Source organism: Marmota marmota, unplaced genomic scaffold (genome assembly GCF_001458135.2).
Source record: "Marmota marmota marmota unplaced genomic scaffold, marMar, whole genome shotgun sequence".
NCBI lineage: Eukaryota > Metazoa > Chordata > Mammalia > Rodentia > Sciuridae > Marmota > Marmota marmota.
Genome location: NW_025999853.1, coordinates 26,278,576 through 26,298,630, shown reverse-complemented (window position 1 = coordinate 26,298,630; position 20,055 = coordinate 26,278,576). Strand labels below are relative to the sequence as shown.

The following is a 20,055-nucleotide window of genomic DNA, read 5'->3' as shown; positions in this document are numbered from 1 at the left end:
ATGATTCTATACCTAGCAGACCCAAAAGGCTCTACAAAGAAACTATTAGAGCTAATAAATGAATTCAGCAAAGTGGCAGGATATAAAATCAACACGCATAAATCAAAGGCATTCCTGTATATCAGCGACAAATCCTCTGAAATGGAAATGAGGACAACCACTCCATTCACAATATCTTCAAAAAAAATAAAATACTTGGGAATCAACCTAACAAAAGAGGTGAAAGACTTATACAATGAAAACTACAGAACCCTAAAGAGAGAAATAGAAGAAGATCTTAGAAGATGGAAAAATATACCCTGTTCATGGATAGGCAGAACTAACATCATCAAAATGGCGATATTACCAAAAGTTCTCTATAGGTTTAATGCAATGCCAATCAAAATCCCAACGGCATTTCTTGTAGAAATAGAGAAAGCAATCATGAAATTCATATGGAAAAATAAAAGGCCCAGAATAGCAAAAACAATGCTAAGCAGGAAGTGTGAATCAGGCGGTATAGCGATACCAGACTTCAAACTATACTACAGAGCAATAGTAACAAAAACAGCATGGTACTGGTACCAAAACAGGCGGGTGGACCAATGGTACAGAATAGAGGACACAGAAACCAATCCACAAAACTACAACTATCTTATATTTGATAAAGGGGCTAAAAGCATGCAATGGAGGAAGGATACCATCTTCAACAAATGGTGCTGGGAAAACTGGAAATCCGTATGCAACAAAATGAAACTGAACCCCTTGCTCTCGCCATGCACAAAAGTGAATTCAAAATGGATCAAGGAGCTTGATATCAAATCAGAGACGCGCCGTCTGATAGAAGAAAAAGTTGGCTACGATCTACATACTGTGGGGTCGGGCTCCAAATTCCTCAATAGGACACCTATAGCACAAAAGTTAATAACTAGAATCAACAAATGGGACTTACTCAAACTAAAAAGAGAAGTTCAACTTTTAAGTTTAGGACTTTTTAATGAGATAGGCTGTTTTTCTCTACGGTGGTTTATGTATCATTTCAATTTCATTTTAAAAAGTAAGCTCTGGGGTAAATGTTAAAAAATTGGGTTGAACCTTTCAGCCATGAACACCAAAAGAGAAGGTTTGAAATACTCCATAACTTGAATAAGAGAGAGGCCTGTGATTGATTAATTCATAGTTAAAACAAGTTAGAAGATGGATATGGAGTGAGATCATGTGGTATCATTTTATTTTCAGTCACTTCAGAAGCAATAATTTTTAAAATTAAATAATGAACAAAATTATAGTCTTGCCTTGATTAAAAATGAAAATGATTTTGGGTGACTCTTTGCAAAATTACATGGAGACTAAAATTATGCTAAATGATATGGAAAAAAATCTGTATTTTTAAATATCAGTCCCTTTATTGCTCCAATTACAGCATAGGCAGTTCACAGAAGTACAGTCAGATTAGGAGTTTCATAAATGTTGTTTCAAACTATTTCATGTCGCACCCTATTAAAATACATGTTGCATATCAATAAGATTTACTCTTCATTCCTGTGAGATATTTTCTGAAGCGTTTTAGAATTAAAACTTTCCCATGTTTAAAATGGAAAGAAATAGAGCAGAGACTTTCTAAGTTAAAAAAAAGAAGGAAAAAATTAAAGGATTAATAATGTGTTTTCAAAAAACATAATTAAAAGACAATAAGCAATAAACTACTAGAAAATAATTCCCATAAAAGCAAATAATGAAAGATTGATCTACTTGGGCTGGGGTTATGGCTCAGTGGTAAAGCACTTGCTTCCCATGTGTGAGGCACTGGGTTTGATTCTTAGTACTGAATATAAATAAGTGAATACAATACAGTACGTCAACAACGAAAAAAATTGAAAAATAAAGATTGATCTACTTAAGATATGAGACACTCTGCCTAAAGTTGGAGGATTTATTTAATTTTATGAAGTCACTAGTATATAATATGTTCAGCAAATCATAGGAATGGACATTTGTTATTTTAAAATTATAAATAAAATATATAAATTGTTAAGGAAAAATTTTGATTAGGTGTAAAAATAAGGATAGAAAGAATTTAAGGGAAGAGGAGACTGAGTAGAAAACTAGAATTAAGAAAAAGGGGAATGTTTATCCATCAACATACAGACAGAAGGCCCAGAGAGGATGGGGATAATTGCAAGAAAAATGAGAATTATGAGTAAATTACAAATGAAAGGGTATTTGTATTTAAGCCCATACAGCTGCATAAGGTAAATACAGATTGTTTTCATTAATGTAAGTTTATGCTCACTTAACTGGGTCAGTCCTAGTTGTTTTCTCCTTAACTGCCTATCTCAGTGTGGCTATTCTGGGAGAACTCTGTAGCATCAGTGAAGTTAGTTTTATGATGATTAAATGGGAAAAGACACAGATATACACCCACACAATGTGTATGTGTTGGCTATTTTGGTTTACTGACTGAATGCTTTTTGAGATTCTTACTTGTATTTTTTTCTTCCTGCTACTTAATTCAAACATTTGTTCTCAAAGTTTGTGTCTGTTACCATTAAGTGCTCTGTTCCTGGTTGGCAAGTCTGGAAAGCCCAGTGAGAGGATATGGAAGCTCAAGAAGAAGGCTGGGAGCTCTTCCCAGGGAGGGGGTATGAGCCCTGGGCTCTATGAGCCACCCCACTGCATGGCCATTCCCTTGTCAAGTTGGTCTCAGTGGTATACTTTTTTTTTGTTGGTGACTATAGCACCTGTGTTTGAATTCTTGAGTTCTCCCTCCTCTCATTCCTTCCAATGTCCTATAACTAACTGAGACTGCTCACTCTGTGTCCTTCATGAAGTCATACCTCTCATTAGTGGCTTCTTTCCCTTCATGTTTAGGTGGTAAGACTGCAGGTGGAAGCTCAGTTTGGGCTGACTTTCCTCTATGAAGCCCACTTGATCCATGTTGAGTCTACTTATGACTTGATCCGTACTAATGGGATTGTGCTCTTTTCCCTTCTTGTGTGTGTCCCCTCACTTCTTATCCTCTTTCTCCTCTGCCAGCCTTTCTCTCTTCTCCACCTTGTCCCATTCTAACTCGCTTGTGGACAGTCACCATAATTATATGAATGGTTTTCTGGCGTCTCCTAACCCTTTCAGAAAGAGTCAGGGGAAGTAAATTCAATAATGTGCTGCTCACCTTCTCGGCCTCTTTTTCCAGTGCCCACAGGGCCCTGGCCAGCTGAGTCTCTAATCTCCTTTGCACTAGACACCTTCCTTGCCACCTGTCCAATTTGGGACAAATTCTTTGCCTCCTGTTCACTTAGATCCACTGCCGCCTGACCTCACAATGAGCAGTCCAGATTGACCTCCTGGGTGTCTTTTCCTTGTTCACCTGGACCACCTGTTTTCTTGGCCAGAGACTATGGCACATTTATCACCTTAGGCCTGTCTCAGGAAAATGGCACTTTTGTTAACTCAGGCTGTCAAGAGCGCAAACACTCAAAGCAATAAAACTAATCAAAGAGGAAGGGAGAGAGGTTGGTTATAAAGAGGGAGAGCATAGCTAACATGCCAGGGTGACTGGGGGCTCAGAGAATAGCACTCAGCCAGTCTCCTGCAGAGGCACAGAAGAGAAGAATTTCCTCCATATTTTTAATCCTCCCCAGCACAGGAACTGCACAATAACACACATCCTCTCCACAGCAGCATCCCCTTCAGACAGCAGTTCTAAGTCCTGATCACTGCTTTATCCCCAGATAATGTGTTTCTCCCTCCCCCCATAAAACACCCATGGCAGACTTCCTCAGCCCTTCTGTCTCTGCTCATCTTGATACCACTATGTCACAGAAACCAGTCGCCACAAAGACTCCACCATGGCCTTTTTCCGGTTCCAATCATCTGAGTCCTTGAGATGGTCCTCAGGTACAGATAGTTGCTGCTGGAATGCTGGTAATGTCCTCTTCATGATCTGGCTGATAGCTATGTATCTGTATTTTCTTGGTCACATACAAGCAATATCCTTACTGGACCCTTTTGTTCTTTGTTTATTCAACTTAAATTGTAAGTTGAACAAAACCAAAAAAATCACTCCCACCAAAAAATGATGCATTTCGCCTATACTATTTTGCAACTTCCTCTTTCAGATTTATATGTATTTTGATGTTAACTCTCACTGTAATCTGTTTAATTCACTGATAAATGCAATATTCTTTAAAGAGTTCCAATCTATCTTTGTAAATCCCCACCTCACCCCCTGCAAGTTGCACTCCATCTTATGTATAGAAAGCACAGTGTAAATTTCCTGGATATATTAACCCATAGGGGAAACTACTTCCTCCCAAATTATTTCTTTCTCTTCTGAGATTATTGAATATATTCCACAATATAATGGAATATGATAGATGTTAGCCAAATTATATAGTTTGAACTGCCTTGAATTTAGTATACCTTTGAAGATATAATTGAATCTATAAGAGAAAATCAGAGGTTTAAAAACAGGGCCATATAATATTAAGTCCAGAGGGAACCATCATAAAAACTTCACTGTGCCCAGGCATGATAGCCCATGCCTGTAATCCAAGCAACTTGGGAGGCTGAGTTAGGAAGATCAAGAGTTCAAAGCCAGCCTCAGCAGTTAGCGAAGCCCAAATCAACTTAGCACGACTCTGTCTCAAAATCAAAAATAAAAAGGGCTAGAGATGTAGCTCAGTGGCTAAGCACCCCTTGGCTCAATCCCTAGTACAAATATTAAAATAAAAACAAAAAACTTCACTGTGAATCATCCTCTTGGAGATGGTGAATGCCCAGCACTTGTGGCTTGTGGGCATTTATTGTAGCCCTACCTAAAAATCACTGTAAGGTATGAGGAAGTGGATGGGAAAGTGTGTAGTAATGTATGCTGTCTTGTTCATTTGAAGATGAAGCAAATATCTACCAAATAAATACCAATTCGGTCATGTTCTTAAACATGTATTTATTAAATCCTCACAATGTGCCAGGAAGTTAAGTGGGTGACCCACTGGAGAAACAGCATTCCAGATGAAGAAAATTGCAAAGTAAAGACTAGAGCAAATCTTTGTTCTTCTGATTTGTTAGAAGAAGGTTAAGTGGGGAAGGGCCTAGTATTGTTATGTCAAGATGGGTAAAGCCAGGGTAAGGATTCTTGGATGTTGATTTAAAAAAAAAAAAAATCTCACAGTGGTAGCACGATGCAATTACACCTCCATTTTAATAAGATCACTCTGAGTGCTGTTTGAGAATGCCCTATAGAGTCCAGGGCAGAAGTACAGGGATTATATCATGTGGGAGGATATTGCTGTAATCCAAGGTAAAATAATAGTTTGAGACAGAGTGGTACAGGTAGAGGTCAGATGATTCTGGATATATTTCAATGATTAGTCTTCATCCAAGGGGAACTATTTTTGTGTACATGCTGTGTTCTAATTGTCCCTTTCTAAATAAGATCTTAATTTGCCTTTGAACATTTTTTTAAAGCTGCATTGGAATGATTTTTCCTAAAGAAAATTGTGTCATCATGACACCTGTTATTTTGGGTCTTTAATTTAGTTGCATTGCATTTAAGAGCGATTTTTCCCTAATATTTTTGCAATAAATGACCACTCCCAACTAATATATGGAGTATAATTGGAAAAATTTTATGAAGCAATATTTGATTTTATGATTTAGTGCACTTTACATTTTCACAGATTTTTACCTCATGACATAGCTGCTTCCTTCCCCCCTTACCCCCAGCCCTGGCCCTCAGTACTAGGGATTGAACCCAGTGATGCTCTATCACTGAGCTATATCCCCAGCCCACTTTTTTAAAAAATTTACTTTGAGACTGTATCTCACTAAGTTGACGAGGCTGGTCTTAAATTTGCAATCCTCCTGCCTCAGTCCCAAGTTTTTGGAATTACAGGCATATGCTATCATGCCTAGCTAGGCAGTGCTTTTCACATCCAGGAATTAATGAAGGATTGATCTTCACAGGCCTGTTGCATTGAAATATTGATTTAAAAAAAACTAATAAGTAGTTTGTAATGATTCATTGAGTGAAAGAAATGTCCAGAGAAGGCATGACTCAGCTGTTAAAAATAGTTGAATCTTGAACTATCCATTGCTTTTTCCTCTGCTAACTTCAGTCCATGGGGTGACTTAGACTCTTTATCTCTGGATCTCTAGGGAATTCTTTCTCTTTTTGAATCATCTTCTGTTGTTCCCTACTCACAGGATTTTTTCTTTATAAGTTCTCAACTTGTTTTTTCATTTCCTTTGTTCTTCCTTTTGATTTGAGAAAATGAAATAAAATGATGATAATTAACTTGGTACGACAAACTGCAAACCAAAGAAATAAAGCATGGTAGCAACAATACCAGAGAACAAAATATATTTTAGTTAAAATTTTCTTTTATTTCCAATTCAACTCAATTACCAAACACAAAGGATGTGCTTGTCTCCTGTATGTGAATAAGAAATGGTTTCTCAGAAATCTTATCATTGAATGTGAAAGATAAAACTCTTAACTCTCCTTGAGAGTTTTGAAAGAATAAACTTGTATTTAATGAATACATCATCATGATATATGCATCTTCCTACCTACACATGGGTGTAACCATTGTGCTATATAATAGAGGGAAGGACATACCAGGTACAGTTGATGACCAGAAGACTTAAATTGGACTTGTGGCTAATCCCAAGTGTAATCTGAGTCCAGGGTATGAGGAAAATTTGTTTTGTTTATAAGATACTAATTCTCAAAGTGTAGACATGGCCTAGTAGCATTAGCATCTGAGCCTTGCACAGTGGCACAGGCCTGAAATCCCAGCGGCTCTGGAGTTTAAGACATGAGAATCCCAAGTTTAAAGCCAGCCTCAGCAATATCGAGGTGCTAAGCAATTCACTGAGACCCTGTCTCTAAATAAAAATACAAAATAGGGCTGGGGATGTGGCTTAGTGGTTGAGTGCCCCTGGGTTCAATCCCTGGTCCAAAAAAAAAAAAAAGCATGTTTGAGGCTTTATCCAGACCTACTGCCTCTGAAATTCTGGAAATGGACTCTTGCTCTCTGTCTTAGTGGTTCTGATGGACACTAAATGAAATGAATCCAGCTAAATCCACCAGTGAGCACTGACTCTATGATACGACTGCCTTCCTTGTTTTCTCTCTTTCCTTCAGAATCCTGTTCCAACTTGTAGTACCCACGCTCTTTGAGCTCCAGCAGATATTCCTTATCACAATACTGTAGGATCTGTCTGTCAGTGGATTCAACAGTAATTTTTCATTGAAGAGTTCCTGTGTCTTCTGCTAGCAGTGATTCAGTACCTTATTTTGCAAACAGTTCACTTCCCAGTGGCCTGACTTGCTACTTGTGCTCTAAGTGAGTGGTCATACTCAGACAATTCTGATTAATACCCTTGTTCAAGCATAATTAATAATATTCCTCTATTAAGTGCTCTGGGTTAGATGATAAATTATACTATAGTGAACTTATTAGAAATTGGTGTAAGAAGGCTTCACAGGAAAGACAATATTTAGGGCCCAAAAATGAAAGATACTTATTTATTATAGGAAGATGAAACAGAAATGGCAATTAGAAAGGTTAGGCTTAGGGTTAGGGTTAGAGAACAAGAAACCTGAGAAGCCACATATTCCAGACCAATAAGAATGTGAAGCAATAGACTACACAGCAGGAAGCATGAGTAGTTCAAGGAGGTTGGTTTCTGGTGGAAGTAATAATACAAAAATCTGTTGGCAGAGGAGTGATTTGTGTCTTACCCGGAAAGGGTAAGGGCAAAATTGTTTCTTGTTATTCCACAAAACAAATACATTGAGATTCTTTGGGTTGTTATTAGGAAGAAAGCTAGTATATCTTTTCTTTCTCTTTTTGTTTTGGTTCTGTATATTTGAAATGTTTACTACTCTATTTTGCAACAATTCTAGACTGCATCCTTTTAAAGATCTGTCATTGTTAAAACCTGGAAAGGTCAGGCTTTTTCTGATACACACACACAATCAGTAGTTGTATGACATGGTAGAATAATAATTGACTTTCAATCTTGGTACAGGCATTTAAATTCAGTTTAAAAAATAACAAACTTCACTTAATAATACACTTATACTATTGAGATAATACGGCCTCTTGAGAAGAGGGGTAGAATTGTGGAAATGCATAACTAATATGCTGTGATAGTATTTGTTTAAAAAGTAATATGATAGAGTCTACTCTAAAATGTTCACATGAGAATTTTTACTGTAAGCATTTACAATGATACATTATATATTTAGGGTAGTTTCTAGACTTGGCAAACAGTTTACAAAGTGCATATTACATGGCATTGCTACTTAAACATAAAGAATGCTATTGTGATGAAGTAGCATATTTGATTTTACACAGTAGTTAATGTTTTGTTGTTGTTGTTGTTGTTGTTGTTGAACATTAAAGATATGCTTGGCATTGACAAAGCTTTTGGAAGGCTTTGCCCTGAGCATGCCTATAACTGACCTCATGTGTTACCAGTTACCATTATCTTCGTCATATAGACAACCTGTCAATGTCCTTCTCTTTTTCTGTGTGAACATAATAGATCTATATATTTTCTTTCTTTTTGTTTTAACCATAATTAATATATTTGCTTTTTCCCCTTCAGTCTGGAGAAATGAATTTTAAGAAAATAACCTTCATTATTCAATTAACTGTTGCCTTATCCTAATTATTAATTTGTTACATTTCAGCATTAATAGCTCCCTGGAAAAAAAAAAAAGAATAATTAATTTCCTATACTGTTCTTTGTTTAAATTCCCAGAAATAATTATCAAAGCATTTATTTAGTTAAATATTGTTTTTTGAATACAAGTAGTAATTAATACTGTTTTAATTTAAAAAGTAATCTCTAACAAAAATAACTAACTAGAAGATGGGTTTATAGATGTGTCAATGATTAAGAAATACGTGAGGAGATAGTATTTTTTTTAGTTACCACATATTGTCTAATTTTTGTTTCACTTTTTTTGAACAAAAGCATATACTTTAAATTTCATCTCATATCTACATATGTATAAAATTAGCATATACAAGAATTTTATTTTAGTCAGCTTTTGCATTGCCGTGACACAAACAGCCAACAAGAACAACTTAGAAGAAGGAAAATTCATTTGGGGATCACAGTTTCAGAGGTTTAGTCCATAGATGGCTGACTCTAATGCTCTGGACCCAAAGGAAGACACAACATCATGGGGGGAACACATGGCAGAGAGAAGCTGCTCCCTTCATGGCATCAAGGAGGCCAGGGTTGGCAGGGCAGCACTGAGAAGATGAACCGGGGCATCTTCTGACCACCTCCTCTAGCCACGCTCCACCTGCCTACAGTTACCAACCACCATTCTATCCATTCAAACTAGGATGGACCGATTAAGTTCCAGTTCTCATGATCCAATCATTTTGTCTGAATATTTTCTGCATTAGTATCAACTTTTGGGGGACACTTCATACCCAAATTTTAAAAAACATGTTTTTTAAACTTATAAATGTTTATTTGCAACTAACTCTGTTTCCTTAATAATTTTCTGGCCCTAAAATTATGTTTGTTTGTTTGTTTTGGGAGATGAGTAAGGCCCAGAATGTAAGAAAGTAATGTGAAATATTTTGTAGAAATAGCTAAGCCTTATCCAAGTCCCAGTCCTGTCTTTTAGTTTAAAATAGTAGGCTTTATAATCACAGGTTTATCTTTACTCACCAGCTTTTAACTAATCAAAGTTTAAAATACTTAAATTAAGCCATGACTACTGGTTATTATAAATCCTTAAAAAACATATTTCCCCCTTTAAGAGGAGATATTTTGGGGTTAAAAGACAATTTGTGATATTTAGTAGATGAACAGTAAATAACAGGCTCTTCCAACAGCCATCAGTACTTACCATTTTTATAGTTTTTGTGTTTCTATATGCAGCTCATGATTTGCAACTCATTTTTTATATAACAATTTTTTTTTCTAGTTTTAATGCCCTGAACTTTAAACAAAAAGGGAATCCCACACAACAAGAGATGATAATTAGACCACAACTCCATAAGCCTGGCAGTATTATAGATGATTTCAACATACCCTTTTTCCCTTATTTTGTTTTTTATTTGAATATCCATATCAGATGGAGCTTAACATCATTAGTTTTGCTCTTAGTAAATCCCTAGGTATAAAAGCAATGCAATCTATTGTTTCTATAAACATATTTACAGCCTTAAAATTGGACCCAACTTTGTTCTTTTCCTTTGCAATATGTTTTCAGGATAGCATTACATAGCAATTCTTGAGGTGCAATTTTAAGGATTTGTGTGGCTCTGTCTGCAATAATTCTAACCTTGCAAGGCTGACCTGAAAGTAGTCTCAAAAAAATTTGAGCTTGGGAATATTTTTTCCACTTCTGTTACTAAGTCTAATTCAGAGTGAGACATTATCATGCCTGCCTATGTTCTTTCAATAACTGAAATGTAAGAAATAAATATATCAGTATGGATAGACCTGCTTGTGCATGTGCGCCAGAGACAGAAGCTATTCTAAAGTACTATTAAAATCAACTGACATTTGCAATATACCTTTAAATATGTTCATTTTCATTATACGAGTAGTCTACAGAACATTTAAGAAACAGAATTTCAAGAAAAGGAAATTCTTGCAATGTTCTGCCATTAAAGGAAAGGCACATAAAATATGACTAAATAATGAGCGTGACACTACATCTTAGCTTCAAATCACCTTTACCACTGCACTTATTCTTTTCTAAATGCAGCTTTATCATTTTCTGCAATTACCATTTTCTGAGTTGAAGCTCACTTTCTTGTACTTTGTAGGTCAATTTCTTCTGGAAGAAGCTCGCCTCGTAGAAGCAGCAGAAATGGCAAAAAAAGCAGCTGAGCTGGATAGTACAGAGTTTGATGTTGTCTTCAATGCTGCCCACATGCTCAGGTCAGATTTTGCTACTAAACCTTAAAAGACCAATGCCCTGCTTTTAATAAAATAATTATACTATTTTTTCATATCATACTATGCATTCTATATTGTAAATGTCAATCAGGCTGCAGATCCATGAGAAAAGTAGAACTACTTTTTTTTTCATTATAGTCTAGTGATCAATGCGCATGGCATATGAGCTCTCAGTGTTCTGAAAATCATTGAGGACTCTCTCCCCAACTTGCTTTCCCTTCCCTCCAAAATTACTGGTCAGAAAATACAAAAGATAAACTGCAAAATTGAATTGAATAATTGTCTAATTAAATGTCTCCACAACAAAACATTATGTCAATTAATCAATTGCATCTGCATATTTGTGTATTTGTATTAATTACTATTGAATATGGCATGTGGATGCATTTTAATGTGTTTGATAGTTGGAAGGATTATCAAATACAAATATGCATATGACCTATGAAATACTTAAAATGGCCCTGTAATCAGTACTATTGCTGTGCTGTGAAACAATACATTTTCTAGACCATTACTGTTTCTATTTTCAGAGGGTTATTACAGAAGCTAATTGCAATAGTGAAAAAATAAAAAGGCACATAAACTATTTTTGTTGTGAATATAAAGAGAGACAGTGCATCCATAAGTAGTGTTTTAGGTTAAAGGAGGATGCTTTAACAAAACTCAAATGATTTATACAGTTTTTTAAAAGCAGTATTTGCTCTGTTAGCAATATGTGTACTCCTTTACCCATATTCTTATTGAATTTCATTCCATTAAATTCCCCCCCACCACCAAGTGCTTCATTAAGTGACACTCATGCTATGGTGTTTGTGCTTATCTTCTACTGATGGATTTGTAATTATGTAGATCATTCTTACAAGGTAAGAAAGATAGCAGAGAAGTTGGTTCACATTTGGGTGATTTTTAAATGAGGACTTTTGATCTGAGGAGTAGCTCAGCAGTAGAACATGTGCTTAGCATGCACAAAACCCCGAGTTTAATCCCCAGCATACATACATAAATGGCTTTTGGAAAAAGTAGAGGAACTATTTTTAAAACATTTACATTGAGATCATTACACAATAACATGTAGTTGTAAGATATAATACTCTAGCTCACATCTTATGTGAGCAAGAGTATGGGTATCCCTTGGAGGGATGGGTCAGTCTGCTAAATAAAGCTATGAAAGTAGTACCATGAAATAAACGCAAAAGACCAGAAATGTTTTTTAAAGAGCAGAGGCAGTGACCGGTTAAGCCAATCGGTTAAGAGGGGTAAGGCTTCTAACAAAAATGGAGCCCATGCATTATGGTGATACAGATCAAAAGGGATGGGTAGGTATAAGATTTCAATGTGGGAGGGGTCTTGCCTGGGTGCTTGCTTCTTCAGGAAAACCAGGATATGGGTAGGGGTAAGCAGGCTATTTGGCTCTTAGCGGGTCATTCCCTTCTCTAAGGCTGTGCTTGAATGTGAGCTATGACTCAGAACAGGGCGCCAAGGTGAACTGGGCATTCTCCAATCTGTGGATTCCGCCTGGGAGTTCCCAAGAACAGGCTTCCCTGCCTAATGGCGCCAATGTTGCTCAGTCCACACACTTCTCATAGATGGCGTCCCACATAATATAGAGAAATCTCCTGTACCATTTATCCAGCTTCATCATTGATAATATCTTACGCAACTACAGCATATTATCTCAACAAGCATATTGATATTTATTCAGTCCCTGGCTCTATTGGGTTTCTCCAAGATTTACTTGTACAGGTGTGTGTTTAGCTCTCCACAATTTCTTCATATGTGCAGGTTTGTGTGTCCATCATCACAGTCAGAATACAGTATAGTTCCATTGTCACAGATATCCCTCATGTTATTTTCTAATCACATTCTACCCCTTTCCCTTGTACCCCAGGAACCAATATTTAAAGCAAATTTTGTTGACTGTGTTTATCATTTGAGAATATTATTAGACTGTATCTTCAGGGCCTCTTGCTTAGCTTTTTGTTAGTTTAAATAAGGATTTTAAAGCCTAGCTGGGAGTTGGAGGTACACGATGAGGTTGCAGTTGGATGCCTTCACTCTGCTGTTAGTATTTAGCATTGCTAAGGCACTTGTTTTGATGATGACCCCCCAAAAAGTTGACACCTATACAGAAAAGTCAAAATTCAGTTGATCATTAGTATCTTTATAAAATGAATTATAGTCAATCTGCAAGAACTTTCAATGCAAGGATAATTTTTACAAAATACTGTCATTCTTATGACAAGGTTAGGTGATATGGCAGGGAAGAGGACTTTTTGTTCTTCATGAATAAAACAGTATGCTTTTACTCACAATAAACCATTTGTAAGGATGGGAAAGCACAAGTTTCTGTAGACTAATTCATCTTACTTATTATAAGTATTTTCATCAACAGATTATTTTTGTACATATTAAATCAGTATCTGGAATTCAAGGTCTACCAATGGAAACCCATTATGAGAATATTACAAAAAATGTCCTTGTTACATCCATCATTCATAATTTTTTCTGACTTACCACAGTTTTAGAAAACAGTGGAAAGTTTTTGTTACGTGTTGGAGACGTGGAAATCTTTAGGATCTATTTTTCAGGACCTTCTTTCCAGCTTTCTGCAGACTGCATTCCTCATTAAGTTTCAGTCACTCAACGCCCTCCTATATTGACTGCACACGTGACCGTAGCAGCCTGACAATGATATCCTACACAGTTTGGTGGCAGTCCCTGTGACTAATTTTATGTAGCTTTTCTACTTTTCAGCTCCATCAAATTCAAATATTTCTTCAGTGTTTACTATGCAAGCTGAACACCCATCTCTTATCAGTAAAGAAAGTTCAGCACTTTGTTTGCTGAAAGGATAAGAAAGGTTTTTGTATCTCTTAATGTAGTTTTATCAAAATGGTTGGCTATCAAAATTTTGTTATGTATGTTACATATAGTTTCCCCTGCAACTGCCAAAGTCCTAAATTGATTTTGATAGTCATTCTTCCCTTGAGAGCTCAGATCTTTTGAGAGATTTTTAGAAGACAAAATTGGCAAGGTTTAATAACCAGTTGTATGTGAAGAAAAGGGTAAAGTCCCCCCCTTTTGGATTTGGTTAGCTGGATCTATGGTTTGTCTGATGTTCCAAATCAGTAATTTAGAGACAGCTTATAGTGCAAGATATGGTTCCACCATACTGATTTAACTTCCCTTTTTTGGCTGCTTCTTATTGAAATAATAAAAAAAATCTATTAACAAGGGAGGAGAAAAATTTGTTCATTCTAATTTTTTTTTTTTAAGTGACTGCCTCTGGATATGACTGATGGAAAGAAATGAGGGCCTGAGGCTTGCCCTCCAGGGGCATATCTTTATCTGATTGGGACCTTCAAAAGTTTTGATATTTGAGAAGTTTCTGACAGAACCATTGTAACTCGCAGTAATACCCGAAGAGCTTTCTCTGTAGAATAAGCAGATGTAAAGTTTTAAGTTATATGATTTGAATTAGGCATTTCAGGTAAGGATGACAACTCAGAGGTATCAGAGTTAGGCTGCTTAGTGAAGCACACTGACTATAAAAACTGAAGGGCCTTTTAGAACATGCCTAGTTCCTGTTTCAAGGCGATTCACAAGAACTCTAGGAGCTATGGAAGTAGTAGTAATGCTGGTCACCAAAAATTTGTCCCAGAACAACAGGATTGCCATCTCCCCGAGTTCTCTGAAGTTGCAGACCTGCACAGGCCTTCCTTAGGATGGAATGTGTGTGAATGTGATGTATGTCACAGATGAGCCAAAGGTACAAGAGTGAGCACTCTTCCCTTTTTCCTACTCAAAGACTAGAAACTAGAGGAGTCAAATAACCAAAAGTAACAGAAGTAATCTAAGGGACCCAAGCCTACCTTCTTACCTGCATAGGTTGAATGAGTGAGAAATAAACATTTTTGGTCTTAAGTGAGATTATAATGTGCTTATTACCACAGTAGAGCTTAACTTACCCTGACACAAAATATATCTGAAAGTAAAATAAGTAGTTGGAAAGTGGGACTTTATAACATTGGAAAAGTTAACTAAAGAGTAATAGGATATTTGAAATTATATCTGCGACAGAAGCAGTGTACAATTCTTAGACTGATAAATAGAAGGTGTCCATGTTTCCCCAACACTCAATGGAAAATCATAAAAATGTGAAAATGATGACTGACAGATTCAAAGACTGGAAAATAGAAAACTCACTCTTGTAACTATATGTAATTACACTAAGTATATATACATACATATATGTACAATCATATATAGTATGTATACACTCATGTGTTTATATATAAATCATATAGCATGTATAGTTTTATATAAATATATAGTATCTACTTAGTATGTGATATATAACTATATTTATGTATATATGTATTAAATATTGCATATAGCATATATATATATAATTTTATTTGTCACATATAAGTGTTAATAAAAGAAATTTCTGAAGGAGGGAATGGATCAAATAAGCAGTTATCATTAAATAGGGAAATTATTCTAAGGCAGGATGAAGGCTTTCAATTACCATTTGAAAGCAAAATTGATGAAAATAGATCCATTCCTAAACTGCCCGTCTTCTAGTGGTCACAGATTTTTAGATGCAAAGTAAATAATCCAGTCTGGTCAGATTAAGCAGAAGCAGGGTAGATTGAGGAGTACCGTGTGGCCCGCAGATTCTCTTTGGGGGCTTGGGAGCTCTACTGGACATAACCAGGAGCAATCCCCAGCCACCCAGCTTTCCCCAGGCCTCAGCAGCTTTTGCAGTCCCAGAGCTGTGCCACCATCACCCATGAGGAACCAAACAGAGCAAGTGCCACACATGTTAAAAGGCAATTGTCCGGGGCACAGTGGCCTCCCATAAGCAGACTTCTGAATCCCATTCTCCGGAGATTGCATCTGAGTTTTGGAACTTGAGTCATGTGCTGGAAGAAAGTTGGACAATGAAGGGACTTGGGGCTTCTGCCTTGCTTGGGAAGGTGGCATCCACTTGCTGCTAATTAATCAACTGTATTTGCAGGGAGGTGATTACAGATGTTGGGTAGTTTCATATAATGAGTATTAACAGTACATGGTGGTACTTTCAGTACTTTAAGTAGAATGGAAAAAGTACTCCGTGCTTCCACCGAGACTTTTTTTTTTAAGTCAGTTTGGTTATCATCAAAGAAAATTATCAAAGGAAATTATCCAAGGAATTCAAATTCTAGAAATCAGTGAAGTTATTTCTCTACAGTTGTGAGAATAAACAGTTGAATCAACTATTCTGTTAAAGCATTTTGTAGGAACAGATTTGTTCAGGTTTTTTTTTTCTTTTTTTTAAACTCAAAGCTGGAGCGAGGGCTTGAATATATTTGATGCCTGAGAAGAACAGGCACAGAAAAACAAATTTTACCGAATTCACTTTTCATAGTCTTTTGTAGAAGAGTTATTTATTCAAGTATTTTCTGTCTGCCTGCCACTGTATTTTGCATTTAGTCTGTCACCCTCTTAGTTCTGCTTACTTATCTGTCGGGTAACTACTAATATCCCTATTTCATAGATGAGGATACCGAGGTTCAGAGTCAGTCCTCCTCAGAGTTGGTAAACGTGAGACTTAGAAGTTGGTAAAGCTAGTGTCTTCTGGCCAAGGATGATAATGTGTTTTCATGGTGTCACATTGGTTCCTTCTATCATTACAAATGAGTGGTCACCTGGACACTATGATTCTTGAATTTATTAAAGGACAAGAGGTTTATAAAGAATACCAGGTTTTCAGATGTGTAAATCCTAAATAGTCACACCTCTCTAGTATTATTAAATTATTTTCACATGATAAATTTTAGAAATTAGATTCATAGTCCTCGGGGAGACAACTTCAAGTTTGTATTTTCAAAGGAATATTAAATTTTTAGGACTAACATCCTGGTATAGTGACTGAGAGGGGTCACACTTGAGTGGTGAGGAAAGTGTGCACTCTTTTCATTTCTAGGTGTAAGGGTACAAGCTCTCACCTTACTTATACATGCTAACAAGGTAGCAAGAAAAGCCAAACTGTACCCCACCTACTGGTTCCAATTGCTTCACAAATTTCTAGAGAGCAGACTAAATATATGAGAAAGAATCATTATCTTTTAACTTCTATACTCAATTAACATAGTATTTTTAATTGTTTATTCTATAAACATTGAATTTAGAAATACTAACTTTATAAATTCTACTGGAAGTAACATAAAATTCATATGCTTTTTGTTTGGGGGAGGGGGCAGTACTGGAGATTCAACCTAGGGCCTCCTTACATGTGCTAGGCAAGTGTTGTACCACTGAGTTACATCCCTAGCCTTAAAATTTAAGTTCTTAAGTGAGAAAGAAAAAGAACTGGATTGATTGCTTTTTCAGAGAGCTCACATGTATATATGTGTCTTTTAATCTGAACATCTTCGAGAGACATATATAGTCTGCCCTCAATATCCCTGGGTTTTACATCGATGGATTCAACCATGCATGGGTCAAAAATATTTTGGAAAACTGTGTTGAGCATGTGTGGATTGGTTTTGATCACTTTCCTCTAAACAATACAATATGACACCTACTTGCATAATATTTATGTTGAGGTAGATATTAGAAGTAATTTGGAGACGTTTTAAATATAGGGAAGTTGTGCATAGATTATCTGTAAATACTACAGCAATTTATTTAAGGGACTTGAATATGGATTTAGATATCTGCTCAGGAGTAGAGTCCTTCTGGAACCAATCCGCCAGGATAAGAAAGAACAGCTGAGTCTCCAAGGCCCTGTAGGCCATATACTCTCTCCTTTAACATTTTTTAAATAACCAAAAACCACTCAAAAGTCACTGGACTTTTCCAATTATAAATTGTATTTTACTGTCAACCTTGGTCAGGAGAGTCTTATTTCAACCACATTGTAATGAGCTGTAAAGTCTTTAAAGCAAAGCAGGTTGAAGGTGGGTGTCTTCCAACCCAGTGTCTGTCCAGTATTCGTGTGTGAGCAGATCATTGTAAAATGAATATTCTGATTTAGTAGGTGTGGGTGGTACCTGGGAGTTTGCACTTCTAACAAATTCCAGGTGATGCTTCTGATGATTCTGAGACCACAACCATGAGCAGGTTTTATCCTGCCTATTTTCATTCTTCCCAACTCCTTCCCTCTCCACCACCAAATTACACCTTGCACACAGGTGATGATTTACTCTATGCTAATATAGAAGTTGAAATCCATACATTTGCTCCCTTTTAATTTTTTCCAGTACTCAACAGTATGTAGTCTTTCTCAATAGAGGCTTAACTGTTCCTAAGCAGTTCCTGAAAGGTTTGAGGCCATGGAAGAATGGGATCAAAATCTCATTTGACATCATAAAATTTCTGACTGAGAGGGACCTTTGGTGAATGACATGATCAGCACAATCTTTTTTTTTTTTTAATCATTGTTTCCTCTTTGACTTGCTATCCTTTACTTTTAAAATAAGAATGCATACCTATGAGTCTCAAAGGCATTTTTGGAACCTTTTTTTTAAAATTGTAGATGAACACAATACCTTTATTTTGTTTATTTATTTGTATGTGGCGCTGAGGGTCAAACCCAGTACTTTACACATGCTAGACAAGTGCTCTACCACTGAGCTACAACACCAGCTCCATTTTTGGTATCTTGACAGAGAAGTTTTCATCTAAGAAGGGCTTAAAGGTCATAATTTATTGTAGGAGTTTCACTGTGAGGACCTTTTCTGTCCATTTTACATGGGTCACTCTGGTTTTGCTGTTTTAAGATTTTTCATACATTTTAATGTCATCTATTTCAGTTTTACTTCTATCCCTACTATACAACTTAACTAGAAATTAGCATTAGTGCAGCTTTAAGTAACTTAAAGCTAAACATCAGGTTAATGATTGGTAGGAATTCAGGAAAAACCCAGCTACTATTTCCTTCTGTGGTTGTATTATGAGAGTAAACATCTGTCTAGTTGAAAAAAAATACCCCATGTTATCCTTAAAAGTTATCATCTATTTTTTAATAAAATATATTTTATATGAACCAGTGACTATTGTCCATATTAAGTAATTTTAATTCAAAATTAATATTTCACAACTATTAGTTATAGTTAAAGAAAGTACTACTTCTAAATGGCACTAGAGGTTTTTGAAAATATTTTCCAGGAAGCAATTTTAAATTTAGCAATACTTAGTTTTACAACTCTCACAGAATACATAAAAATGTAGGTAATTGTGAATGATTCTTTTAATCAGATTCTCTTCAAGCATTCCATAGGGTATATTAACTTATTATTTCATAACAATTTATTCCCACATTTCTTTTATACATCTAATGGGTCATAAACCTGTGTTCCAAAATATACTTCTCTCTTACCAAACAGCACCAGAGAGAGAAATTAGGCATATGAAATATATGAGATAAATATATATATAACAGACGTAAGTTTTATAGTCTTCTATACAAAAGTGGAATTCTATGATATGCAAATGATAAATAAAGCTTGTGATTTCTGTTATTGTATATATGTTTCTGATCTGCACCTGAATTTTAATGGATGGCAGAAAAATAGAATCAGCTCAGTCCAATTATTCCTTGGGAATTCAAGGTCTGTTTCATAGTCTGATTCACAAATACCATCTAGGGTTTTTTTTTTTTTTTTCTGCCTCTTTGCTTTTTTTAAAATTTTTTTTAGTTGTAGATGGACATAACTATTTATTCTTATGTGGTGCTGAGGATCAAACCCAGGGCCTCACACATGCTAGACAGGTGCTCTACCACTGAGCCACAACCCCAGCCCTGCCTCTTTGCTTTTTTGGCCCTGAGAGGTACAGGTAATATGAAGTTGGGAGGGCCTAACATATAAGATGGGTATAAGTTGGTGGTGAGAAAAAGAGCCCCTCTCTGAATCTCTAGTTGGTGTCTATTACTGGATTAGTGATTAGATCTTTATTCTCTATATATGAGATAACTCAATGTTGACTCCTAAGATAACATTTAAAATGAGAGAAGTTTCCTGTCTGGACCCAGGGTAGTTTCTTCTCCTTAAAATAAATAAATAAATAATTGTGTGTGTGTGTGTGTGTGTATGTATGTGTGTGTGTGTATATATGTATGTATATGTGTGTGTGTGT

The 20,055-nt window shown here is 36.0% G+C and overlaps 1 protein-coding gene across 3 annotated transcripts in view; it reads left to right on the top strand.

The window, feature by feature from the left end:
* The window catches only part of Tmtc2 (transmembrane O-mannosyltransferase targeting cadherins 2), a 377,339-nt gene that overhangs the window by 305,981 nt on the left and 51,303 nt on the right, over window positions 1–20,055 (top strand). For all 3 annotated transcript variants that reach the window (XM_048804528.1, XM_015482959.2, XM_048804524.1), the window contains one exon: window positions 10,797–10,911. In XM_048804528.1, coding sequence (XP_048660485.1) covers window positions 10,797–10,911 — 115 coding nt within the window. The remainder of the gene's footprint in view (window positions 1–10,796; window positions 10,912–20,055) is intronic.